This window comes from Phoenix dactylifera, chromosome 11, assembly GCF_051530095.1.
Source record: "Phoenix dactylifera cultivar Ajwa chromosome 11, Ajwa_hap1_PhDact_Kaust_v1.1, whole genome shotgun sequence".
NCBI lineage: Eukaryota > Viridiplantae > Streptophyta > Magnoliopsida > Arecales > Arecaceae > Phoenix > Phoenix dactylifera.
In genome coordinates, this window is record NC_143200.1 from 5,094,400 (window position 1) to 5,122,384 (window position 27,985).

The window sequence follows — 27,985 nt, forward strand, 5'->3', positions numbered from 1 at the left end:
TTTGAGAAATTGATTTGACCTTGATAAAACTTCCTATTGCCTCACATACTTGTCCTTGAACCATCTTGGTTAATGAAACTATCTCTTTAGTTCAAGTGATATGTGCTTGCTTATATTTAGGCAATCTCTTGCGTAAAGTGACTCAATATTCAACTATTGTCATATCTTATATTGAGTCATCTAGTTAAAAAAAAATATGTTGGATGAATGTTTTGTATCTTGAAGAAACCAATGACTTTCTTTCAAGAAAGAAAAGGAGTTTGTTAATAATGCAGGATCCTTGAGCAAGAAAATGAGAGATCTCAACTTGAAGGATATCTCCATGTAAGATACAATAAACATTCACTTGCAAACAAGAGAGAGGACCTTCTTCAGCCAAAGGTTCATACATAAGAAATCTAGTAGGTATTTGACTGAAGAATGCAGAATGGATTGGTAATTCTAGATACTTCTTGAGCAAAGTCAACAACTTAAGTCTTATTATGGCATGATTAAGTTCTTTAATTATTAACTTTTGATATCATGGCTCTATACATATTGATTGACTTATGCTCTTAGAAATTGTTTCATGGTTTGCCTAAACTAAAAGATTTCTTTGCCTATATCATAACCATGAAATACACAAGTTTATGCTTAAAATTTTGATTTAAAATAACTTGTAAGAAATTATGAATCATTGAGCACAATAAAAATATTGTTTGCATGATATACATCTATATGATACATAAGATTATTTCTTTATTCTGCTCTTTCATGTAAATTACTTGAGAATAACAAAAAGAGAGAGAGATAAAGAAAAGAAAATGAATATTATTCAAGAGGTGTAGAATCTAAGCAAAGGCAAATACTCCAATCTTAAGGAAAAGTAAAATAAGCATAATATATTTGGCACATTTGGAAGGGATAAAATCCATAATTAATTACACTTAAACAGGGAGAATTCGAAGCAAACATTTTAATCCTTCTATATTGCTCATCATAGGGATGGTGCCAATGGGGAGGCTAGTGGTAGTACCCGGCACTATTTGACCCAACTATTCGGTGTAGGGCATATTAGGGACGGCACAAGAGGGAGGCTAGTGGTAGTACCTCGTGCCCCTTCCCAACTCCACCGGATAGGGAGCAAATAGAATATAAAGCATAAGAAAGTTAAAAATGAAAGATAAAGTAAATGAAAATATATAAAAAGAATCAAGTCTAATTATTAGTCACTTGGAAACACACCATAAGGATGAAGTCAATGCAAGATGATATTTAAATAGGGGGAGTGTATTTGAAAAGAATTGACTTTGATCCTTGACATGCTTGTTATTATTATTTTAATGCATGACTTAACACTTAATATATTTTGCATATAGTATGATGTCTTGATTTATGGGTTCTCAATATTTTGTAATGTTTCATACTTGGACAATTTGATTGAATGCATGAATTGCTACATAACATCTTTTGTTTAGTTTTATTGAAAAGAAATTTCAGATTTGTCATTCACAATCATTGTTAAAATCTGAAAGCTAAATAAAATTGTAGAAAGGAGAAGAGAAGAATATCTCTATTTAGGGAAAATAAATTAATTTTGATCTATCTTTCTACTCGCCTAACTTTGATACATAATGTCCTAATACTTGTTAAAATATCCTTTATTTTGTATCGAAACTCAAAATTAAACACAAAGATTCTGAAAGTGCTTTAATGGTATTGAAATATGTATTTTTCAATCATAATAATTTAAGATGAGCCACAATGTGAAAGATACATATCTCAAATTATGACTTAAAAGGGCTCTATTGAAAATCTTTATGAAATTCAGAATTTGATTTTGTATAAAAGCTTAAACTCCATATGATTACTAAATAAAATGTTAATGTAAGAAAAACAGAATTTATTTTGATTGCTCCGATACGCATCCGAAACATATCATTTCTTATCTTCAAAGTATACTAATTTTGATCCAAATGATGTGTTTTTCGATGATCTTGATTGCAAACAAAAATTTCTAAATATATGATTTTATTTTGATATTAAAAGGATTTATTGTGTCTCATGTATACATTGCTGAAAAAATATGATTAAGAAATTGAGTTCTATAAATATATATACCTCAATGATCATCTATATGTTTTTCTCCCCTACATTATTAAAAAACTTCCATCAATAGAGTGAATGATCTTAAAACTAGAAATATTTCAGCTCACTCAAATGATTCTAAAAGAAAGAAAATGTAAATGCGGTTGAAAGAAACTAAGCTTCTAATGAATCATTTTCTGATTGATATTTCTATACATTTTCACTAAGATTAAGAGAAAGCATAACTTGTTCGTAAAGGATTAGAAAGAGTAATTACTACAAATTTTGGAATAATACTAGATTACTCTACATTCTCGATATTACAGGATTTCAGTGTTATTCATGTTTATCACTATAATCTGAAATTCAACAATTTAAAATGATTAAAGAAGAATGCATCTTTTGAGGGGGAGCTTTAGATATTCAGTATCCTATCCCAAAGACACTTTATTTTGATGCATGCTTTGAATTTTATGGATTGATTTTGATGAACCTCCTTATATTGCAAGACATGCTTTAATTACCTTAAGATGAGTTCTATAAAGGTTGTCTTATCTCAAACCTTGAGTCTTATGAAAATAAGCTGAAACTTATAGAAAATATATTTTTGAGATTGACAATTTTGTTGAACATTATCTTAGGATTCTAAACTCTTAAATGGAATGATCAATTGAGGGGGAGAAAGAAAATTTCAGAAGGAGAGGTCTTATGGAACTTAATTACATGAATCTATAGGAGAGGGAAAGAATACTAAATGAAAAGTGATCCTAATACTCTCCAATATGTATCATCTGAAATTTAAATCTGAAAATCTTTATGATACACCTTGAGGCGTGTTATTTGGTTAGTATATCTTATGCATCACTCATGAACCAAATTACAAATCTTAAGAGCCTCTAATTTAATAAAACAGGGGGAGAACAATGTATTAAATTTTCTTGAGTATCTCTTAGAAAATCTATTTTGAACCTCACTAATGAGTTTTAATTGGCTTGCTCTTTAGAACTTCTATTTTGTGCCAATTCATTATTTTATGTATCAAATTGTGCTTATTTTCTAAAGGAATAAAAGAAAGTCTTTAAAAGAGCTCAAAGATGTATCAAAAATTGCATAAACTCATATTTTAGTATTTGTGCCCCCAATGCTCTTATTATCATAAAAGAACTTTGAAGTCATTAAGAATTAATGATCCAACATGATGATATGTTTTTCCAAATATATAAGTTTTGATCTTTTACTCTGAAAATTAATTAAATTGCTCTCATGTTGATAAAATACTTAATAGATTGGGCAAAAGGTCTTAAATGAACAAGCTTTCATACTTAGTGAAGAGAGGTTAGATTTCCACTCATATTTTTCCTTGACTATCATTTGTGGTACTTCTTGAATTAACCTAAGGAAGATTCCACCTACACTTGATTAGAAAACTATCTGTGGTATCAAATTAAAAAACCTCTTGAATTCACACTCGATGTGTTCTGCTCTGATCTGTGTACTTAATGTTTCACTATCTTTTTGATGTTGTCAAAAAGGGGGAGAAATATCTAAGTATATGCTATATACTCAGAATGCTTTATTACTTTGAATTGAATACAAATCAGCTTAAAATTTAAATATGTTGATTGTGTTAAGCTGATTAAATCTAAAGCATTATCATGAAGTATGTTTTTAAATATATATGTTTCCTACTTCATGCAACTTAGCTATGTATTACTTCTAGAAATCAATATCTTTTATATTGCATATACTCCAAGTTTTGTCATCATCAAAAAGGGGGAGATTGATGACCCAAAGATTGATTCATAAATTGATTTTGATGATCACAAAACCTTGAAGTATAGATACTAATGCTTATGTTGCAAGGAGAAAGATATTTATTTTGCAAGGAACATAGCAAGTTGGGAGAACACAAGAAGGCCTCCAAAGCTCTCAAGTTGGAAGAAAGCTACAATTTATTGGCCCAAAGTTTAAAGTTCAAAGGATTCAAATTGGAGGAGTAAAATCAAAAGAAAAATTCAAAAGAACAGTCTTCGAGTCGACTCCAGTGGAATTCGAGTCGACTCCGGAGAAGTATGAGTCGACTCCGGAGAAGTATGAGTCGACTCCTAGGAGTCACAGGCAGAAAAGTCAGAGAGCAGTTTTCGGGTCTGAGATTCGAGTCGACTCCAGTGGAACGCGAGTCGACTCCGATGGTTGGTAGGTCGACTCCAAAGAAAGCAAGAGTCGACTCTCAGCGGAACACAAGGAAAAAGTCAGAGAGCATTTTTGGGACTCTGAGATTCGAGTCGACTCCCGCATTGCACGAGTCGACTCCGAGACTCCGCGACCATCAACAGACAGAAAACCAAGTTACTGCCTCTGAGATTCGAGTCGACTCCCAGACAGTTCGAGTCGACTCCAAGGCAGCGCGACCCCAAAAATGCAGAGGATCAGTTTTCGGGCTCTGAGAGCCGAGTCGACTCCAAGAGAATCCGAGTCGACTCGAGGAAGAAAATCAGAAAGTATGTCCTCTGGATTCATGGGATGAGCCGACTCCGAAGATGCCAAGTCAGCTCCAGATGTTGGCGAGTCGACTCCGGGTTAAGTCGAGTCGACTCCCAGTCAAGGCATGCACTTTAATTCAAATTTGGAACAGTAGCCGAGTCGTCTCCAGTAAAGCACGAGCCGACTCCTGCAACAGGCGAGTCGACTCCTGATCGCGCGAGTCGACTCCGATCCCAACGGTAACATTGTCAGGAAATGCAGACTGGTTCCAACGGCTATATTTTTGTCTCTAACGGCTATATTCTTGTTTCCACTCCATCTAAAGCTATAAAAACAAGAAGAGAGCTAGGGGAGAACTCATGGAAGTGGGAGAAAACATTTAGGGAAGAGATTTGAAAGAGATTACAAGGAAAATCTTCCATAAGCACAAAAGGGCCATTCAAAGTAAAATAGAGAGAAGAAGAGCATCCAAGAGAATCCCAAAGCTTCCTCTCCATCCGTGTGCTGCCTCAGTGATCCTCTACCTCGTGCCAAATCAGAAGAGGGTCAAGTAAAGAAGAAGCCGAGCTCCTCCATCTTCAAAACTCGTTTGAGGGCTTCTCTTTACTCTATTTGTTTATATTGTTATATTTGCTTGCTTAAGAAGCTTTGATTTGTTTTTTATTCTTTGTTTTAATATCTTGTAACTTGATTCAATCAAGGGATTGAATCAAGGGGTTAAAGGTTTGTTGGTGAGCCAAAGGGAAAACCAACGGTGTAAGGTTTGTTGGTGAGCCAAAGGGAAAACCAACGGGGTTTAGGTTTGTTGGTGAGCCGAGGGTAAAACCAACGTGTAAGGGTTCGATTGTGATCCCGGGAAAACAATCGGGGGTGGTTCTAGTCGGTGAGCCTGGGAAAACCGACCGAGTTCGTTGTGCGCTCGTAAAACAACAAGTTGGGTTGTGAGCTTGTAAAACAACCGGCTGTAATCGGTAGGATTATAGTGAAATTCCCAAGAGGTCTTGGGGAGTGGATGTAGGTGCTGGGGTGCACCGAACCACTATATTTTTGTTGTGTTTGTGATGCTCTTTGTTGACTGACCTCCTCACTCACTTACTTAGATATTAAGCTTGCTTAACTCTTCTTCGTGCATCCTTTAGTTGCAAGCATAATCAATTTACTCAATCATTAAATTGAATAGCATACTAGGGCAAAATTAGACTAATCTTTTATTGAACCCACTGCTTAATAGTTGATTAGATTAGAATCATACTCTTGCTAAGGTTAAGCTTCACTAAGCATCCATACAACTTAGCATAATTAATCTAAAAGATTAGAAGTAGTTTAAAAGGTTTTAAAAGACCCAATTCACCCCCCCCTCTTGGGTTGTCACCTTGGGCAACAAAAAGCTAGGCTGGTCAATGGACCAGACCTAGTTTAGACATTAGGCCGGGCTAAAGGGGCTAGGCCTCACACTTTCTATCTCTCCCTACTTTTTCTCTCATGTCCTGTCCATGAAGGTACCAAACCTAAGAAGCTTAAATTTGTTGTCACGACTCACCTTAAAAGCTTGCCTCTATTTTTCGGTAATGGATTGGGTTTTAGGTTTGGGTTGGCTTGACAAGGTTGAACTATTGGTTTGAGAAAAATCACAGATTCTTCTATTTGTTAATGTTGCCATAAATATGAAAACAACAAATGAAAGTTGTTTTCTTAAAATATTTTTTCTTCTAAATTTCTTGCCAATCCGGTCTATATAGCCAAACACAACCACTCCGCATGGATGGAATGAAGTTACCGATCGGGGAGGTTGTTTGTATTTCTAAATGGAGGAGAAGATGCAGACCGCAAATGGTAATTTTCTTGGCAAATGGTAATTCGCGACGCTTTAAAGCGTCGGAAAAGAGCGACGCTTAAAAGCGTCGCTAAATTGGAACTAGCGACGCTTTTGAAAGCATCGGAAAATATTTTTTCCACTGTAGCATAGGCGACGCTTTACCGAAGCGTCGGAAAAGAGCGTCGGGATGGTTTCTACCGATGCTTAAAAGCGTCGCTAATAGCCAAAAAAAAGCGTCGCTAATGTCCAAATTTCTTGTAGTGCTAGAAATACCATATATTGCCTCAAGATTCATGGTCAAGGCAAATGAACAGAATGAAGGCCTCATAAGCAACCTCTGGGGAGCGTAATTGATGTTTAAGCATGACCACTTGGTGGGACATGACTCATAGGCGTCCAAAACAATGCCGAGAGCAAAATCCATGCGCGGTATACCGAACGCCCTCATTACTTGTACCCCGTTCTTCTCCGTGTGGAAGACTAACATCATTTGCATATCTAATTCCACTATAACACGTCAGCATGTTGGTTCTTTGTCTTCTCTATAACACGTCAGCATGGAAACACCAGTTTCATTTTTCTCCTAGTTTCTAAAAACATTAAATTTTGGCATATAACACACTTCATTTTCTTTTAATTTTCATATAAACTCAATTATTTGTTCATTTAATTCTTTACAAGGTTTGTAGCTATATTCAATTTCCAGGCAGGTGCATATTGGACAAATTAAATAAAACCAATATTATTTATTTATTTATTTATTTTTTGGTAAAAATGGTATTTCATGTGGCTCTAAGGTGAAAGTAAAAGATACAATATTATTTATTTTCAAAAAACTTTCCATCTAAAATATGCATGATCATTTGTTGTTGCAATCGGAACATATGCTTCACGAGCAGAATAAGGTGCCATTGCCAACTCAATGGAGTTGTTGGCAATGCCTAAGTGTCTTGAATTAAAAGACATGAAACCAATGTACAAGGACATCAAACAACTTTCTCTTTTATTTTGAAATAAATCTTGAGATCACCTTAGAAGTATGAAGCAAGTGGAGAACATATATAAAAAGGTAGAGCTTGCTCTACGTCTTTTTTGTAGTAGATGATTTTCTAATTACAAAATAAGCGTAATATAAATATGGGGTATATTTGTTGAAATTCATGCTTAATTCATGATTAGATTTCAATGAAATAGCATAGTATTAATGTAAGAAATAAATTAATTATTACATAATAGATGTAATTTGCATGTTACCCAAAAAAATTAGAAAATCAAATTCAAATCATCTAAAAAAAGAGACGGAGACTGAAGGTGGAGCGCATCAACTTGGAGGCAGCGACTCGGCCACGGTGATCGGTTGGTTGCGAGAGAAGGAGCGGAGAGAGGACAGAAATCTCCTACTCGGCGATACCTGGCGGATGGTGAGAGATGTAATGCTTTTTAGGCACTGCATATATATGTATAGGGAGACGAACAGAGCTGCTAATTAGATTGCCATCTATACGGCACAACATTCTAGAGGGGTTCTCTGGACTGATCAGGATACTCCTCTCCTACAGTTTTGTCAGATTGTTGTCGTTGATTCTGTTGGCTGTAACTATACTAGACTAGGATGAGCAGCCCTTGTATAAAAAAAAAGAAGCAAAGTTTAACATACAAAAGAAAAAATTGAAGTTCGAAAGAATTTTGGCTTCCACGTTTCCCTTTGAATTGCTATACCTGTTGGAAGATTTACTTAAATAATAAAAAGGAAGAATGAGGCCTCTAGTCTCTTTCCAGTTGATCTCATCATTTTCGTTTATCTTGTATCATCCTGTTTCACATATCCCATGACTATTCATAGTCAATAGAATACTATTTCTTCAACAGAACAATAACACGTGGGTGTTAATGTAGACTTCTAACACGCCAAACTAATCTACTAGGAAACACAAATACTTGCAGACGTAGAAAATTTCTCTCTCTAGCGCCAGTGATTCAAATCACAAATACACCATCCAAATTCCATGAACTTGTTTACATATTACAATATGGATCCAATCATACTTCACTAAAATATAAATTACGTAGATGTAGCTGGACTTCCCACCATCCCCCTCTGTCTCTCTCTCTCTCCCTAACTATTTCATCTCCACAAGCCTCTGAAATTGGGGGGTGGAATAATGGAAAGCGAGATCTTCCATCCTTTCTCTTCTCCTTGTCTTCTCCGATGTTCCCCACCAGGGAAGAAGAAAACCTAATCTCACTCTCCCCCTCTTGCAACCTTCACCACTCTTGTGGCTTCTTCTTCTCCTTCTCCTCTTTCCACTACCCACAAACCTTCTCCTTCTTCTATCGCTTAAGTATCTGCAGCACTGCTACCACCCTCATGGAAACGATCGGACGGCGGCAGTCCCTCGGTGAATCAATATAACATGATGGTCCCGGCACGTAACCTTCTCCGGCAACACTACGACAGCTATGGTGGCCATCTCGATGACATCCAGTCGGAATTCCACCATGAAAAGGCTTCATCAGTACCTGGCCTAATGGCTGAGGGGATTCCTCGGGGCAGCGCCGGCGGTGATGAGGAGGAGGACGGAGGGGAGAGGCGGACTAGCTCGAAACAAGGAGATGAGAACTCCCAAGGGTGGCTCCGATTAGGCATCGGTACCTGCCCGTCTGGTGGTTCAGGGCTCCATGATGGCGCCCCAGTAGACCCGATGAGCAAAAGTAGCATACGCAGAAGTAGGGGTGGGCTGCCGGAGCTCAACTTGTTCTCTGATAGGTTACCCGGTCCACTGCAGCCCCGATTGCCAGCTGCCGGTGCTCCGACGATGGCGCCATTGTTTCCGGGATCAGCGGGGCGGGAGGTCTCGATGGAGTGTAGGAGTGTCCGTGCCATGGCGAGTAGTTCCTCAAAGCCGCTGCCAATGTTAACAAGCTATAATTGGGGGCAATTCATGTGCCCATCAGGGAGCCTCAGCCTCTCGGTGGAGATGGGCGGCGTGATGAAGGTGGTTAGCCCGCCGCCGAGGCGGCAGACCGGGGTGTGGTTCGTGCTCCAGCCGGCGCAAAACCAGTGAGTTGTGGGAGACTTTTGAGGGCAAGGATCAATACCTAATTCTAGATTTTGATCATTTATCTATCATGCATGTTCAACTCCTATGCGTGTATAAGTTTTTTCTTTCCAAGAATTGCAGTGTGATCCAACAAGGAAGATAGTCCAATCTCTTTGTTTCCTTTTCTGTTTCTTTATTCGGAGTGTGTGAGATTTCCCTCTCCTCACTATTTTTCATTCATGCAGGGAAAAAGAACCATTTTTGCCTCAGATATCCAAGAGCTACCTGAGGATCAAGTACTTTTGCTACCCTTTTGTCTCATCTCTTTTGTTTTACTTTCCTTATTTTCTGAAATACTCATCTAACCTCAGTTTTTTCTTCTATTTTCTCCTCTAGGATACTGGATTTTATGCTCTTTATTTGATAAATATTGGTTGGTTTGCAGGGACGGGAGGATGACAGTTAGGTTGTTGATGAAATACTTGGCCGATAAGCTTGGACTGGATGATGAAACCCAGGTATTTAAACTCCAGCCATTTCGCCATTTGTTTCCTTATGTCTGTAGATAGTTGGTAGCTGATATGAATATAGAGTATTCATTGTTTAGGACTTCAATTGCTCATCATGCTTAGGTAATGAAGCCTAGATTGACAAGAGAGAAGCCCATAGACAGGATCAGAGCCATATGCATGAGTTCATCTACATGGTTTTAGGCACCTACTAGGCTTTAAAGCTTCTTACATGGTTGGTGTTGGAGTGAAAGGAACTTGAGAACCCAAAGGATTCTTATGCTGAACGCTTAAGTTGAAATGTGTGTACCTGAGTGGCAAAATATTATTCCCTATGATCAACGTTATCTGACCTTGGATGGGACAAATAGGGTTAGGTAAATAGTTTGTTGTCAGCAGTGGTGAGGGGTTTATTAGCTGTAGGTGTTTAAGGTGAAGATGGTTAGCTTTGTGTGTTCTTGACAGCCTATGACCCATTCTAGAAATTATTTTACTTTAAGGTTCGATAAGCCATAGATTAGAGGTAAAGACATGTCTTGGTTAAACCATTTATCTTGTAAAATTTTGGAAGTGAGAAATTCATATAGCATGCGTTGCTTGCATCATGATTAATGTTAGAAATATTACAAATAATGGCCTTTTCGCCATTTACTTGCTTACCAAAAATTCTATTGTCCTTGTTATTAGTTGAAAACTGTGAACTAAGTCTTGTTTTTTTTTTTATTGAATTGTTCGTAAATCCTGTTAATTCTTCTTAAATTACATGTTTACTGAATTATTGTTCCAAGGTATAATCAAGATCATTCTACTTATATTAAAAGAGTATACAAATGGACCTTAATCAAGATCATTTTTTTTGTTAAACAAGACAAATAGATGCATAAGAAAGTGGGTATAAAATAGAACAAAGTAGTTCCCTATTATCCTTATTCGATCCTTAGAGTAAACATGATTTCTATTTAGGGCATGAATTTGGTTGCTTGGAAAACCGAAGTTTTTGGAAAAGTGAAATTTTCTGACTGTTTGGACATTGGTTAAACTAAAATAATATAGAAACGAGTTTTGTAAATTTGACAAAAAAATTTCACTTTTTCAGAAAATAGTTTCCTTTTCCTTTTCATTTTCCACAGTTACATGTCCTTAAAAAAAAAAAAAAACATTTATTTTTGCCGAATCTAATTGCCAAAAGAATAAGCATAATAATTATCTTTCTAAACTGGTTAGAGGTCGTGCTCCCCATTTACAGTGCTAATAATCTAATATGGAGGTAGGAATCTGATTCCTCTTAGGTAAGGAAAAATTAAAGAGCTTAGAAAGGTAAGCTTAACATAAAAATGATTGTCTAGACTCTTGCCTTCAAAGATCTCAAGGTTCGGACTAGATGCAAGTTAGAGCTTGCCTGCAATATTCACCTTATCTCCCGTCTTAATCTTGCTTCACTAAGATCAACTCTCTCTCTCTCTCTCTCTCTCTCTGTGTGTGTGTGTGTGTGTGATACCTAAAGACAAGATCTGTTCCTCAAACTAATTAGGTGCCTTCTCACTCTTCTCATTCCTCTTTTTGAGCAGATTTCTTTTTTATCCCTTTAGATACCCATCTTTCTTAGTTTTAGCATTTCCATGCTTAGGAGATTTTGCATCAGAAAGAAACCGCATATCTAATTATAAGAAGTTTGTTCTCTTAGTGTCAAAACCAGAAAATTCTAACACATTTACGAGGCAAGTTTATAACCAAAATTAACTAAATTTATAAAACTCGAAACTGAAGAAAAACTAAAACAAAAACAAATTGCAACAAGATGGAAGTAATTAATAATTGTAAATTCAACAAAATTACATACATTTTTAGTGTTTTACAAAGAAAAAGGAAAGTCAGTGTTTGCATAAAATTGATGTCCTTCTTTCACATGCTTTGGTTTTTGATGGGCAAGTTCTTCTTCGGAGGAATTAAAATAGGAATTTCACTATAGGTTACCAACCTTTTAGCTTTTGCAGTTGGGTTGTTGACAATATATTCTCTGAATTTAAATATAAAGCCAAGGTAGGTGGAGAACATTTTTGCTAACACACATTTTACCCCTATACTAATCACTAGATGAATATTTTGCGAAGGCTACTCTACTCTTTATATATATATATATATGGGGTATTTTTTTTTTGCATTATTACAAATGCAAACTTGGGTACGAATTAGAAGATACCATGTTACCTAGCATTTCCCTTTCTTATCTTTTTTGATGGGACTCCCTTTCTTATCTTTATTTAAGTTCTTTTTTGAGGGGATAGTTTTTAAACAAAAATAAGAATAGTTTCTTTTATGAGTAAAAATTAAAAGATGCTTTTGTATTCTTATTAAGGTAACTTCCACAGTGCTACCTGTATACTCAAGAATGAATTTATTTAAGGATTATCATACTTATGGATTTTCTTGCCTTTGTGTCCATAGGTATGCCAGAATATTTAACAAACATATGGCTTAAGCAATGTTTCATTTAGTCTTTTCGCTATTTACAGAATTTTAGCCGGTTGTTTATATATAGAGTCTGTTCCATTGTGTGTTCTTCTCCAAAGCAGATGAGCATGTACTTCAGCACATCGTTTTTAAGTTAACTGACAGGAGTTACTTTAATCTCTCGGATAAGGATTAACAAACATTTTGTTTATACACAAGAGATCAAAATGCTGCAAAGATTTCATAAATATTATGCTATGCTTCCATGACTTCTTAATCTCATCTACTCATAATAGGTTAAATTAATTTGAACTATACTTTGAATTCAGAAATTTAGGTTCTCTTTTACTGGGGAAGAGAATAAAGTATTTCAATTTTTTGGATTTGTATTCATTTTGTCTGATGACTGCTTGAGGACCAAAGATATCCAGCCATAATTTATTTATAAAACTTTGAACCCTTTCATAAAATTTGACTTTTCACGCAAATGAGATAATTGATGATTTATAATGTAATTTAGAAAAGAGACAAAAGAAAAAGAAAAAAGATTCAGTTGGTGATTTCAGAATTCATCTTGTTTTCTGGGAACCATCTTCAATTTGGACCAGATTAATACACCAACCACCTGCATTCTGCTTATCAATCAGCCACATCTTGTTCTTCCTTATTTTAACATTCTATTAATTGCATGATCCTTATGAACTGTTAACATGAAGATTGGTGTCTAACATATATAATACTACAACCATTCCTGCTGTATACAATTTTACAAGAATATACCTGTTTAAATATATTCATGTCATTCATATATTTCCTATTTGTTGTTTCTAAGGTCAACTCTGGACCATTATTAATCCGTTGCGTTTCTCATAATATCTAGTTTTTGCTGCACTCTGTATAATTAATTGCATTGGTAGATGCTAAAGTGGTGTGAATGAATGGGATGGGGCAGATAAGTAAAGATATTGATATAGTTTCCGATCAGTCACGGCAATGCATTGCGCATTCCTTTCCACACATGCCTTGTCCCTAAACAGCTAATGATTGAAACTATATGAGATGCATATATCACTTGAATGAACAGGAAAATGCTCTCTTAATGATTGATACCCAAATACTGAAGGCACGGTGTGTTAGCTTACCTCATGGCGTGATGATATTTCAAATTTGTCAAGCTGTTCATATTACTCCATGTTCAAAGTCCCCTTGTCCTATTTTTTTAACTGCAAACTAGTATGTTAACATCCTAGAATGACATCTGATGAAAGCTATAGATTAGCGAAAACATGCATGTGAACCACTGTAATGACATGATCTTAGAGATACCATCTTCATCATTGTTGCCATTAGGCTGGAATATGCTTTGACCTTGCAACCCAAGCAACATGTTCAACTATGATTACATTTCAACGTCATGCTTTCGCATGGCTCACGGCAGCTAACAGAAGGCCCTACAAGCCCCCCCCACCCTTTTGAATAGTCATTAGCATGCACATCAATTCCCTAAGTGGGGCACCTTTTTTAATATTAAAGGCCCCATCGTCTCATCCACAACAAAAACGCATGATAGGCGATAGAGAAAGGCATTGCATGGGAGAGAGTTTTTATCAACAACAAAATGATTCCAAATAGGTGAGGCGGAAAGCATCAGAACATAAGCAAAAAGAACGAGGCTACTTTCCCCTTAACTTGTAGACCGTGATCTGTTGAGCTCATGAGAGGAATGCATGGGAGTTATAGAAGCACGAATAAAGCCTTCTAAGGTTTGAAAACAAGGAGGTTAGGGTTTATGGAAGTGTTCCCATCACTCTGCTTTATTAATTTGTAGTCATTGTGGTTGGAGGAATATGAAAGTGGACGTGAGAGAGACGTGCATGAAATGATCTTTTTGTTTGCGTGTCACGTTTCGTTAGGTAAAGAGGAAGGCGGGGAAAAAAAAAAGAACTTATACGTTGGCTGATTCCTCGGCGTGCTTACCTAAAGGATCAGCCACTTCTCTTTCTTAATTATCCGTGGGACAACAAGAAAAAAAAGTGCAATACATGCATATTTGTACGTTTTGCTTTACGATTGGATTATTCTATCAGCTTAGTGATTTGGATCTGATCCAACTAAAAATTAGTTCTCTCTCAATCCATCTCTCCAACTCGAACAGGATTTTGAAGGTCGGATATCCCCTGCTTAGCCCAAAACTTAAATAATATATTTTCTTTCTTTTCAGAATATCAAGTTTTAAACAGACTTTCTTTGATACTTTTCCAGCACTTTTCTTTCATTGAAGTAGGTAGAGTGTGTCACTCCTTTTTCTCATTGATAAAAGGAAAAAAAGAATCGCATACATGCAATTTTTATAGACCAATATATAAGAAAGCTCAAGTCTATAAAATCAGCAGCAGTCAAAAAAAAAAAATTAAAGTCTATCAACATACACAAACTTTCATGAGGCATCCAAGTCATTCTTTTTCATTTTTCAAATCAATGTTGTGGCGTTGTGAGGGTTAGTATTATCAATTATTAAAGTCAGTTTTTGAATAGTAGAAAGGCTATCTTGGTTTTAACTCTTATCAATTTGTAAGAATCTCTAGACTTATAATAGAAATATTTTGTGGTAACCATGGAAATATTCATCTAATAATGTGATAATTAACAAATAAGCTTATAGATGATAGGTTAAGCTGACGCAACCAGTACACTTTGCACCAATTTATGGTGAAAGGATCAACTAAACGAGCCAAAGAAAACTACAAACACAACTGTATTGACCAACAAAATTAGTCAGGATAAGCCAATAATGACCCAAACCTAACTTGAGGAATTGGTACAACTTTCCTCAGCATTTTAGCTAATCATTCCGAAATTTGCCGCACAAATCGTGCCTTGAACCATGGGTGACAGTACATTTGATGTTAAGCACTATTAATTAGGTCTGCTGCTAATGTTGTATGGTTTACAATAAAAAACCATGCAGCAAAATTGGAACCTACTATGTTCATTTAGTATCTCGTATACCAAAATCTCTAAATGTTGTGAATTTATAGCTGTTAATACTAGTTTTTCTAGTCCCCATGAACATATCTTGTAGGAAAAAAGTTTCTAGATTTATAAGCCATGGGATGGTCTCTATGATCATTATAACTTTTTGCAGCTTTAAAGTAAAAGATGAGCTATGCTTCTTTCAAGATGATTTAATTCTTAATTGTATGACTTAATTTATATAGAAATGTACTATTTGTGATATATAAGTGTGTATAGATAAATGCATTAGTGTGCGTGTAGGTATATGTATATGTATGCAAATGTGTATGTGTGTGTACAGAGATGGCTACTCAATTTCTAGGAAACAAGCTGCTTGGTTATTCCCATTTGTGAACCATAACATATCAAATATGAGATAGTTGTACATGAATGATAATATTTTTGCCATTAGCTTGATAATTTCACTTTCTAGAGTATTATTGCACCTGTCACATGATAAAACTACTCCCATACAAGTACATGCATGCAGTGCAATACATGGGGTTTCTTGCCATCTACAGGTGGGACAACAAAGCTGGTTGTTCTCTAGGAATAAAATGGTCATTTCCCGACGCAGAAACATATATGTTTCAAATCTAAGAAAAAATTGAGATGATATTAATTGTTATCCTAATATTTTCTCATCTTTTGTGAATGATAAGGAGAATAGATTGGGTTAAAATAAAATTATATTTTTGAGTTTTATCAACGATTTGCTCATGTAGGAAGGCTGTATACTTATGTTTGTGAATTATTTTCATTAAAAAAAGTTTACAAAATATTTTTTTGGTGTTGCTTGTTCATGGGACCATAGGTTCCATACTGGTGCTTAATGGGAAAGCAAGTGCTGACAAGGAGATGGAGTTTTGTCCACACAGAGCTGTGGAGTACAGTGAAAGGCTTCGTCTAGGTTAAATCAAGATATCATGTCTATGTTCATTATGTTTTTATGTTATTTTATTTTAAAAGATAAGGATGAAAAGACCCATGATTATCCAAATCTAAATTTTCATAGATGCATCATCCAAGAATTAAACCCACACTCCTGCTTGCTAAATCAAGATGATTACAGCAATCATTCTGAGAATATAGAAGATTTTCTTATAATATCAGGAGAGTAGCTTTATTTGCTTGTAGAATTTATGCAAACTTTATGCATACAAGAATCTAAATGATTTCGATACAACCATAACACAAAATCAGACATTAGATTGTCCCCTAGATTGCTGATTATTTTTATACTTCTGCTAGAAGCTTAATGCTTATGTATGTAAATTTTTCTTCACTAGTTTACCAAGTAATTCCTTCATCGAACTTACAAACAAAACCTCTTAGTGATGCATCATTCTTCAACCTCGTAAATAGTTTGTCAGATTTCAGGGATGACATAGACCATGGAACAAGATTTCAAAGTCTAATTGAGATGAATAGGTGTCCAAAGCTTACTGATTTATTCATGCCTGTTATTTACTACTTGGTCATCATTCTTCTGCCACTCTAACACATCCATGTAAACTAATCAGGTAGTGATTACATGTAGAGGCCACCAGCTTCCTCCCTCATTGACAGTGCAATATGTTCGGGACCAAATATGGAGTTCGAGGGAGGCAGTAGAATTGCTTCCTGACTCGCCCAGCACTGAACATATCATGACCCTTCGATACAACAGAAGTTGCTAATTGCATCCCTCAGGCAGCACTCATCACTCCAATGGAGATTTTTGATCTTCGAATCCTTTGCCTCGCCGCTGGTCCGGTCCCTCTTCTTCGCCTAACTTATCTGAACAAAGGAGCTTGGAGATACCAACTCTAGGTTAAAACAAGGTACAAGAAATTATAAAGAATTATAAAATTAAGTGTAGATTGTGCATTTCCATGTCCACAGGGCTTTCCTATCTAATTAACTAATTTCAGATCCTCCTGTTATTTTTTTTCTTTTGTTATTACTTTGCTCGGAAGTATTACTTCTGTTGGCCAGCTTTATTTTGCTTGCTTTCCTATGGCCTTGCATGAGCTTTAAACCATTGAAGTAGAAAGAGAAAGAAAGCAGGAACATGGCCAATTACATAATTAAAAGCTAGCAGTGACAAAAATAATCAGTAGGACCCAAGCAAACAAAAGAATCTGAAGGGAGACCAGGGCTCAGACAGCAACTGCTTTGCTCAGTAATAAAACAACTTAATTCACTTCCAAGGACACTGGCTTAAAGAGCGACTGCTTTGGTCACTGATAAAAGTATTTAATTCACTTGTGTGCAAAGCAATGACTTGCTGCCCAACGTGCTTAACATCAGTTACGGATCCTTGAATACTCATCCCAGGCAGTCATAAAAGATGTTGCAGCATCTAGAGTATGCGAGCCACAGTTGAGGTTTGTGTAATTGTGTCTATAGCAGATGATATGCAAGAAACAGATGAGGTTTACTGTCATCAACAGTAATGTCAATTGCTTTTGTTCAGTCGCCAACACAGCATCCAAGCTGAAAAAAGAAACCATTCACACATACAATATAACAAGCAGATGCTGATGCACAGCTAGCAGCAGCGGGAAAAAAAAAAAAAAAACAGAGCTATGCTGATGAAAGATATTATCCAGGCATCTGCATCTTATATAACAGGACATATGCTGAGGCACAAGCATCAGCAGCAAAGAATATAGAAGAGCTAGAAGCTTGTCCATGAGGCATAAGAACTTCATCCACCAAGGCGATTCCTGAGAACCTTATCTACAATGAAATTTAGAGTCAAGTTATAGGTCCAAAATTTCTATCTATTTTCAGGACATCATTAACAAAGAATCAAGAAGAATGGATATCACATCACAAGAAGAGAATGAGCAACAACAAATCATCACGGTGACCATTAGGTCACGAAGTGAATTACCAGATGAACATAAGGGTGAAGATTTATTCATTAAAACAAGAAAAAAAACAAAGTGCCTTTGTTGGAAATGAAAACATTGCCACAATAATTTAGAAACTGCAAATGTAACACTTGCAGAACCGGAACCCTTCAGAGTTTTCAAATACAGATTGCTGTTGAAGCCAACCAGAAAATGTCAGATTCTAATTGTTCCACCTAGAAGAGAATGGCAGATTATATTGCTTGACAAATCTGCAGTTTTTTTGGAGTAAAGTACTACTAATATTATGCTCGAAATTTTCACACTTCTGAGGCTCTAAAGCTTGTCCCAGGTAAAAAATTTGAACTCAATCCACAAACATGCATTCCTAATATAACTTTCAGCTTTGAAGCTAAGCTGCCATTCACCATGCTAACCCTCCGTCACCAACATTCTGAATCTCTGATCATTAAAATGCCACGGGTCTTCTTTCAATCTTACACCTTTTTTAAAAAAATCTCAAGGGCATGCAACCATCACAGAGCTCCTATAAGCACTTTGCCCCTTTATCCACCGCTCAAAACAAGCTAACTACTTTGCCTACTTCTATCCCCTCCTGAGATAATGAAAACACTGTCACAATATCACCTCTTGGACTAACAAATTTTTTGGCTCTCGATTTAGATACAAACAAGAGATTCATATTCAGCTCTAGAGCGCACAAAAGCCTTGCCACTGTACTTAATGAACTCAAAGATTGATGGCCCTGCCTTCTTCAAAAGCCAAATACACAAGTTGATCATACCAATCAAGTACCAGGAAAAAGAGGGACCATAACAAGAAACAGAAGGATAAATACAAAAACCCATGAAATCAGATTCCCACAAGGACTTAACCGCACCACATAAAGAGCTAAAAACCATCTTCCAGAAGAACATCGTAATTCAAACCTCCCTTCTAAGATCTCATGAATGTACAGAAAAATTAGTTTTATTTGCCATAGTATCTAAACAAGGGCAGTACCAACACTTGGCCTTAAGGGGAAGGCCAACAAAATAGTAATCAACTATAATAGATTTTGAATTTTGTATTGAACCAGAAAGAACATTTTTCTTACATAATTTATTGTGCACATTGATTAACCATCATGAGAACATGCAAAAATTTGGGTTCACGAGCCTATCCGGGCGCTATTTTTTCTACATACTTTAGAGTAAAAAATTGACCTGCTCTGATTAAATTTTATATTTTGAAAGGGACTATGCAGACCAGCTTTTTAAGTTCTGATCTAGTAAAAAAATTTCACTAATCAACTAAAGATAATTTATAATATCTTATAATCAGAGACATCTATGTACCGGTAGCAATATGCCCCCATGTGCTAGTATTGACATGTGCAGCACCCTAACTTTCTGCTGTGCCTGCACATGGAGCTGCACCATATCCCGATATCACATAATATTTATTATTGGATGGTTACATGAGGAAAGAAAAGAAAATATTATAGGAATTTAATAGGGAGTGAATATTAAGAAGTTGAAGCTCGATGATTCAACTGCTTCTAATTCAATAGAAACGATTCAAAGATAGAAAATCAGCTTTCTGATGATCCCACAATCAAGGATCAACAGGTCGATTCAGCTGACAATCCATTTTGTCTAGTTATGGAAGATCCAATAGACAGAACTGACTATTTACATGAAGCCAATGAAGATGGTCAAGTTCGAATTCCATGATCCTTTCTATCATCCCATCAGATATCCAATTAATGAAACCCCTCAAATTGATGATCGATCATACTATGGTCAACAACCAAGAATCATGGGATCATGCATGCATTCTGTTTGTTTATGTTATTTTTTAATCTCAAATACATTCAACATCATGAATTGATTATAAGGATCCATATAAATGCGTACGTACATACATGTGTACATAAGTATGTTATGCATGTACGTATGTTTATATATCTGTGTATTTATGTATGTACAATTTATGAGTGTACATATAATATATATGTCTATACATGTAAACACATATATGTTTATATTTACATATGTATGTATATGTATCTATATGAATATATATACATATACATATAATGAATTCATGATGTCAAAGATATATGATAATAAAAAATAACACAATTCAAAGACAACGTAAATCAATATACAAACACAACCAAGATTGGCCAAACTATCCCGAATTGAATCAATCAAGAACCAGAATAGTTTGGGCGATCTGGATAGTTTGATTCTTAATAAAACCCCGATCCTCCCTCCCCCCTCCCCACGGTCCTGATTTCGCGTCTCTTCCCCCTCTCCTAGGGTTTCGATCTCCACCCCTTACTGGCGTGCTACCTCTCGATCTCTCGATGAAAACCCTCTCGCACCAGAGGAGGCCAAGGGTTCCACCTCCAAAACCCTCGCTCATAAGCACCAGCCGCCGTAAGTCCCCAAGGAGAACGTTGAACGCAACCCTAACCCACCAGAATTGTCCCCCTTCCGGTCAACTCCCATCATTGGAAAGCCCCTCGCCATGAAGAACTAGAGCCTGCTACCCCTACAGCCACTGCAATCCTTGAACCACACCGCCCTCTCCACATGGAGACCTCTCAAGTATGCCACTTCATTAGGGTTTCTCTCTCTCTCTCCTTCCCCATCTCTCTTCCCATCTCCTCCCTCTCCCCCTCCCTCCCTCCCTTCCTCTCTCTTCCTCTCTCCTTATTTTGACATGCCGCAGAATGGCATGGTATGGACATGTACCATACCGAACCAATCGTCGGCTAGTATGATCTCTAGTACCGGTTTAGCAAACCTTGAACGCAACAAATAATTTCAGTCACACTGACAAATAGTTAACAAAATGCATGTACACACATAACACATCCACATAAATAGTCAAAGAATAAAACATACAATACCACAATTACAACCAACCTTCACATATATACACAATACATAGTTACATACAATCATAAACATATGCCTTTTGCCTCCTCCAGGATGCACATAAGACACACTTTGCGTGCGCTTCAATACAGTCACCTCGCTTTGAGGTAGAAGAGGCATTATGGTTGCATCAAGGTCAGCCTTGCATCTTGGGCGCACCTTTGACAAGTCACCTTTCACCACTATTCACAATAAAAGATTAGGTTGAACCTTAACTAGATCATGTCGACTTAATAAATTAGTATAAATCTATAAGTTGTTAAGAAATTAAGGATGAGATTCAGATAACAAAATAATATGACTTGAGAAAACAAATAGTTTGCTTTCAAATTTTATTTGATTTTTACATTTATCTTTAGGATAAATGACAAATAGTCCTCAAAAACTAGGTTTTTTTATGGTCCAAGTGATTAGAAGTAATATTTATTAGAATGTGAAGTTTTGGGGTACAAGTTTTTATGTTGATTAAAAGTCATTTTGAGTCAAATTGTGTCGAAAGAGTTCTACGACCATACACGTATTTTGAACCATTCTAAAATTAGGAAACATTATGATATATATAGTTGTTAGATGTCAGCTCCAAAAGATTTTTCGATATGACAAAATCTTTCCCATTGGCAAAAAGGGACATGGTTCCTATATTTGGTTTAGAGATCAGAGGCATAATGCATTGCTAAAGCAATTTACAAAAATCTTCGTAGGGATGGATTGAGAAGCTCACATCACCAACTTAGCCAGGCCAAAAGAAAATATTGAAAATCTCTAGCTACCATCTAAATGAGCTATCTCTTTGGAAATTTATAGATGGAACCACAATCCCATTTCATAGGATTAACCAAACACCTAATATGTACAACATGCCAAATTCAACATGATACTCCTATTCATTCAGTTTCTCATTGCAAGTCCTCAGGTCCTATAGAGGAGGAGATCATTATGAAATTAATTTGCCTACTATCCAAGACAAAGATAAGGATTCCACTTGGTTGACTAGCCAAAGAATGTTTTTATCATGAATAAATGCATTGACAAACAAGAGAAAGCCAACTTTGTGCCAACAAATTAATCACCTTCTTTCTATAGGAATATTAAAATAGATTTGTTGGCACACCTTCTTTCTATAAGAATATTAAAATAGAAACTCAAAGCAGATTTTAAGATCAAGCTTCACTAAAAAGCAAGCATAGTGAAAAGAAACAATTACCAAAAAGCGGATTCCCTTTTCCAATTACATGATATGCAACGTGGAAAATGACATCTTTATATGTTCTCTAACTCCTTGAAACCATTCTTTAATTGATCCATGTTTCTTATGATGACCTTTCTACTCATATTATCAAATGGAACAAGTCAAACATTAAATTCCATAATAGATTGGACTATCTCCAAAAGCGGATGTACTAGTTTTTGAGCCACAAAAACATTTCTACAAGTCACCCACATAAAATAAAGACAAATTAAGATGGGGATTTTATTTTGGGAAAGATATTAGTATGCTAATTAGACAAGACCTTTGCAATCATCTTATAGTTGCAATTAGATAGGCTAATAGGCAGGCAATCAAAAGACCTTCCACTTTGTCTTTTCTGGAAGACCACAAATATTTGGTTTAATCCTTGGAATCAAGATTTGCCATTCTGATCGATACCGCACCGTACTGACACTCGGTACACTAAACCCTACCATACCGTACTATGTACCGATACTGTAATAGGATAGTACCGGTATAGGGTCTGGTAACGACCGAGATGGTGAACCTTGCTTGGGACTGCATAAAGATGAGAACAAAAATGCCATAAAGTCATGCTTAATCAACAACCACATTTTCCAACAAAAGTTTAGGATAGAAAAGTAAGCCCTTATATTTATTCTGATAGGAAATGACAATAACACCCCTAAGTCTGCTATGTATTGGGAATTCTGATTAGATTCCAATTTCTTTTTTCCAATAAGATAGGAAGAAATTGAGGATGGAATCAGTCTCTTCACTATCAACTTTAAACCCACAGCTCCTCATAATGTTCTACATATTATTTCAAGATTTCATCTTTCTTTATGACATTGTCACCAAACTAGGATCTGCTCGATCTAATTCAGTTAACATTATATACAAACTATTTGCTGACTTTAGTTTAAGTCTACGAAAAAATAAAATTAGCAAATGGTTTGCTGACTTCACTTAAGTGAAGTCCACAAACTATTTTCCAACTTCAGTTCTATGGGTTCCAGTACTGGTCGAACCTTGGTACTATTTCTCAAGGCCAACCAAAAGAGACTAATCTCTAATGGGATGATCCCTACTATTTTCTTCCTCATTTGATAGTGAATCTAAGATAGGCTTTCTTTTATTTCTTTTCTTTTTCCTTTTAAAGGAAACAAGGAAAGAGTCCTTTGATTGCTTAGAGTCCAAGTTAAAAGTCTGAGAGGGGTTTGGGGGTTTAAAAAGTGTCTTGCTGCAACAATTTGATGATTGATTTACACAAAAAAATCAAAGTTCATCTTTCTCATCATTTCTCTTTGTTTTGAGAATTTCGCATAAGCATTAGGATTAGATATAGACCTGGACTAGGCCAACTTCAAATAGTCCATGGGCTAAGCTCGAGGATACCTGAATTAGGATTGGGCCTATAATGGACCCCAAAAGAATTTCAAATTGGGATCAGGTCGATGCTTGGCCCGACCAGGGATAGAACCAAGCTCGAGGCCTGACACACCAGCCACTCTCTCTCTCTCTCTCTCTCTCTCTCTCGCCCTCCTCTCATGTCTCATTCCCCAACTTCCCCTACTAAGAAAAGCCCTACCTCCTTCCTCTTTTGTCTCTGTCCATATCCCTCACCTCCCCTTCTCCACCATCCTTAGGTACTCTCCCTCCTAATCTCTCTCTCCCCTCTCTCCTCTCTCACTCACCAGATCTCTATCGTGCCCAGTCTCTCCCATCACTACTCTCTCCTCCCAATCTCTCTCCCTTCTCCTCTCTCTCCCACTCGATCTCTCTTTCTGTCCTCTCCCTCTCTCCTCCCACCTAATCTCTCTCCTCTGTTCTCTCTAATAAATCTCTCTCCCCTCTCCTCTTTCTCCCACCTGATCTCTCTCCCCTTTTCACTCTCTAGCCCCTCTCTCCACTCTCCTTCCTAATTTCTCTCCTCTCTTTCCTCTCTTCCCCCTCTACCATCTCTTCTCTCTCCTCTCTCCATTCCAATCTCTCTCCCATCCGATATCTCTCTCCCCGCTCCGAGCTGGCTCAATCAAGCTTCGAGCCGAGCTTGAGTCGGGCTCAGTCCAGAATTTGAAAAAAGAGTTCAGACCTTTGCCCAGATAGAAACCCAAAATTTTTTCAAGCCAGGCTAGGGCTGCATTGAAACCTAATCCGACCTCCCCTAATTCCAACCCTAATAAGGATTGAGCTGTAGAATACACCACATTGTTTGTGGATTCGACCTAGGCTGCAGAGATTAACAAACAACCAGAAATTTAACAAAATTTTCGTTATTTCTCATATATGAAATTAATTTCAAATCCATACGAGTGTAGATTGATTGCCTTCGATCAATTCTAAGAGATCCTATATTAACAAATATATAACATCTACATGGTTACAACAGAACTTACAAACACATGTTTGCTATTAAACTATTTACAGTCTGCAGCAAGGTGGGTCTTCGTACCGAACCCCGTACCGATGTCACATTAGCACAGTGTCGGTACGGTACGGTATAGAATTTTTTTGATATGCCGGGTGATACCGAACCGGTATGGTATGCCCTATACCACCTAGTTCTGGCCGATATGGCGTACCTTGGTCTGTAGTATCTTCAGAACATGAAGAAAAAATAGTTGCGTGAGAAAGCAAATGTACAAAAATACACTCAAAGAAGCCAAGTTTGCAGAAATAGTTAGCACCTTCAAAGAATCTCCCATTACTTCCATCCTAGTTGTCCTTGATTTCTCCCACACTACCCACTCTCTTTTGCAACCTTCAACTTAAGGTCAAGAAACATCCCTGTCAAAGTTCTCTATAAACAACATTGCAAATGTATAAATGACCTTACACTATATTTTCCCACTTTATGCTCCTGACTACCCAACATTCTCATCGTTACAATAATTTCAGCCATACAATAAGATCATAAAATTTTCCTTTCAACCTTAATGGTAACCAACGACAATCACTTCAAAGATGTAAATTCACTTCATTTATCATACTTTAGTATTATCTAAGACATCCTTCCCAAATTGACTAGTCCTTCCATTTTTTGTATTATAATATTGGAATAGCGTCTTTAGCAAATATCTTATCCTTCAATTAAGACTAAATCCTTGACACCACCGAAATCTTTCAAAGTTGCACCGGATAGACTCCACATCACGTCAACTAGTTTCTTAAAGATTTAGCTAATCGAATTTCTCTCTTAATTCCCTTCGTGATCTAAAAGAACAACATCAATATTATCACTACTATATGTAGCAAGGGCTTGCCATTTGAAAGCAGGTCTTCACTTATTAAAAAAAAAACAAGTAAGGTTGGCTGTGAGTTGTGAGCCACAGTAATCAATATAAGTGGAAAATAAGAACAAAAGTTTCAACCTACCATTTCTAGAGACCCCTATGACTTGACTATCCCTAACACCCAAATCTTTTCTGCAGTTTTTTCCCCTACCCTTATACATGTGGGTGCTATTTATGTATAGGCACTTATCCAAATAAAAATCTTCTTCATGGATCTTTTCCTTTTTCCAATGCAACAGCCTACTTTCTCTTCTCTTCTTCCCATCATCGTTTTGTCTCCCTTGAATCCAAAAGCAGTAACTTCACACTTCTGAAAGATTTTGTAAAGGAAAATGGTCATACATTCATACTTGCAGGCCTAATTTGCATGGTATAAACTGTTATGGTATCAATGTTTTTTTCTCAATATATTACTCTCAGTAGATTAACTGGTTTGTGCATATCTTTGAGCCAGGTGGATATTATGGCAATCCCCTGGCTCAAAACACAAAAGTTCAAGTAGTGTTACACAAAACATCATAACCCATAATCCTCGCCACTCTAGGAGAGTTTCCAATTAGTGAATAACATTAGGCTGACCTGTTGCTGATGTAGCCTCTATGCATGAACCAAATTTTCAAAGCATCCTCTTGTACAATGTCACTCAAACTTTATCATAGACTATGAGAAAGATCAATCACCAAAGTTTCATGGAAGCTATATTCATTGCAAGAATCAATAATTATATTAGGCTAAGGAAATAAAATAAGCTTCAACAACACACTTCATGCTTTTCAGAAAAGTATAGAAGGTATATGAATTCCAGTTTTGTAACTGAAGGCAGCTTCGTAGTGCAACATTTTCCTAAAAAAATTGACTTCGAAGCTACAATGCATAAATAAGGTCAAAATACATAATGTTAATTGCATCGGAAGTCTTCCAACATATTCTACTTGCAACTGGCAGAGAAAACATTGCCATAAGTAACAATGATATGATAAACTTTTCACCTTCTTCTTTTTATAATCCTATATTGTATTTGAACTTGCCATAACTCAAATCATTCCCATGGTGCTCCATCAAAAGTTGTGAGAAGCTGAGGCCTAACATTGATGACCACAGAGCAGCATCAAAATATACATGAATTTAAGGTGCTATGACTAGAAACAAGTAATTAGATTCTAAGAAATTTTGTAAGTTGATCCATGGAAGATAGAGATCACCAACCAACCATTTCAGGCATCCAAAAATATCCTTTTCCCTGAACAATGCCGTCCATGCAAGCGGACCGATTACATGACGTTCTTCCTGAGCTTCTGGATAGCACAGTACATCTTCCTCCTCGAACCGACTGCATTAATCCCCATGTCCTTCAGATCCTCCAGTGTCAGCAATGGCAGAACCTCATCATCCACCTCATGGATCTCAAACACCGGAGCGTACCGGCCCAGCCCCAAACCATTGAGCCAGGATCGGACGCCACCATCCCCGACCGAGTGCCACCACCCGTTCTGGTTGTTCCAATCCCTATTGTCCGTCTCCGATGGCAAATCCCCCTCAGCCCAAGGACCACAATCCCTGCTTTCCGAAACCCTAACCCTCGCTGCCGCCAGCCTATCATTCCTATCCGATGGACTCTCCAAATTATCCCTATAGCCCTCATCGCCAGCGTCCTCCCCGCCGCTCGATTTCAAGTCGGCGCCCTCGTTGCCCACGTCGACCTTCGGGATCCAGCTCGACCTCGCTCGCCTCACTCCGCCGCCCCGCCACGCCTTCCCGTCCCGGCTCCCCCGCCTGATCCCGGCGCCGTGGGGGTCGAAGTTCTCGTCGACGGGGAGGAGGACGCGATCGTCGGCGGCAGGGGGGGCGTCGAGGGCGTCGCCATCGGGTTCGAGGGTGGTGAGGGGGCGGGTCTTGGAGGGGTACTTGAAGGGGTCCTTGGGGAAGTGGGCGCGGGGCTTGGGGTGGTCGGAGGGAAGCTTCCAGTGTTTAGTACGGCGTACGTACGGCTCATACGGGATGGCAGCGGACTGGTCACCAATCTCGCCGAGGCGGACGCTGGGGCGGCGCTGCCGCTTGGAGCCTGGGCCGGGGACAAGGGTTTCCGCCGGGCCGCCTCCGTTCGCCGGGGCCTCCGGCGGGTGGGGATCCGCCATTGGAGCCGAACGAATCGAGAGAGAGAGAGAGAGAGAGAGAGAGAGAGCGAGTGTAGGGGGTTCGGATTCGGGAGGCGAGTGGCAGGAGCGAAGGAGCAGGATGGCGTCGGGATCTTTCCTCAGATGCGAGGTCGGGATTTTGCTCGGCCACGGATGAAATGCCAGGTGAA

At 37.5% G+C, this 27,985-nt stretch overlaps 2 protein-coding genes across 9 annotated transcripts; one reads left to right on the forward strand and one right to left on the reverse strand.

The window, feature by feature from the left end:
* The first annotated feature begins 8,364 nt into the window (after positions 1-8,364).
* Positions 8,365-17,365, forward strand: LOC103707820 (uncharacterized). Of its 2 annotated transcripts, none has more exons than XM_008792485.6 (4): positions 8,365-9,428; positions 9,654-9,704; positions 9,854-9,926; positions 16,907-17,365. In XM_008792485.6, exons 1-4 carry the CDS (start codon positions 8,782-8,784, stop codon positions 17,060-17,062), a joined length of 927 nt encoding a protein of 308 aa, XP_008790707.5. In that variant the 5' UTR covers positions 8,365-8,781; the 3' UTR covers positions 17,063-17,365. The 2 variants fall into 2 exon arrangements, with proteins under 2 accessions (XP_008790707.5, XP_088562701.2); XM_088706575.2 differs by lacking the exon at positions 16,907-17,365 and adding an exon at positions 16,198-16,664 and having other exon boundaries at positions 8,370-9,428.
* On the reverse strand, positions 16,802-27,942 carry LOC103707821 (uncharacterized). Of its 7 annotated transcripts, none has more exons than XM_088706581.2 (3): positions 26,891-27,941; positions 26,670-26,762; positions 16,802-17,162 (listed from the first exon to the last, which is right to left on the reverse strand). In XM_088706581.2, exon 1 carries the CDS (start codon positions 27,813-27,815, stop codon positions 26,952-26,954), a length of 864 nt encoding a protein of 287 aa, XP_088562707.1. In that variant the 5' UTR covers positions 27,816-27,941; the 3' UTR covers positions 16,802-17,162; positions 26,670-26,762; positions 26,891-26,951. The 7 variants fall into 7 exon arrangements, with proteins under 7 accessions (XP_088562707.1, XP_088562706.1, XP_088562709.1 ...); XM_088706580.2 differs by having other exon boundaries at positions 16,802-17,175; XM_088706582.2 differs by lacking the exon at positions 16,802-17,162 and adding an exon at positions 19,596-21,356.
* Positions 27,943-27,985: the final 43 nt, after the last annotated feature.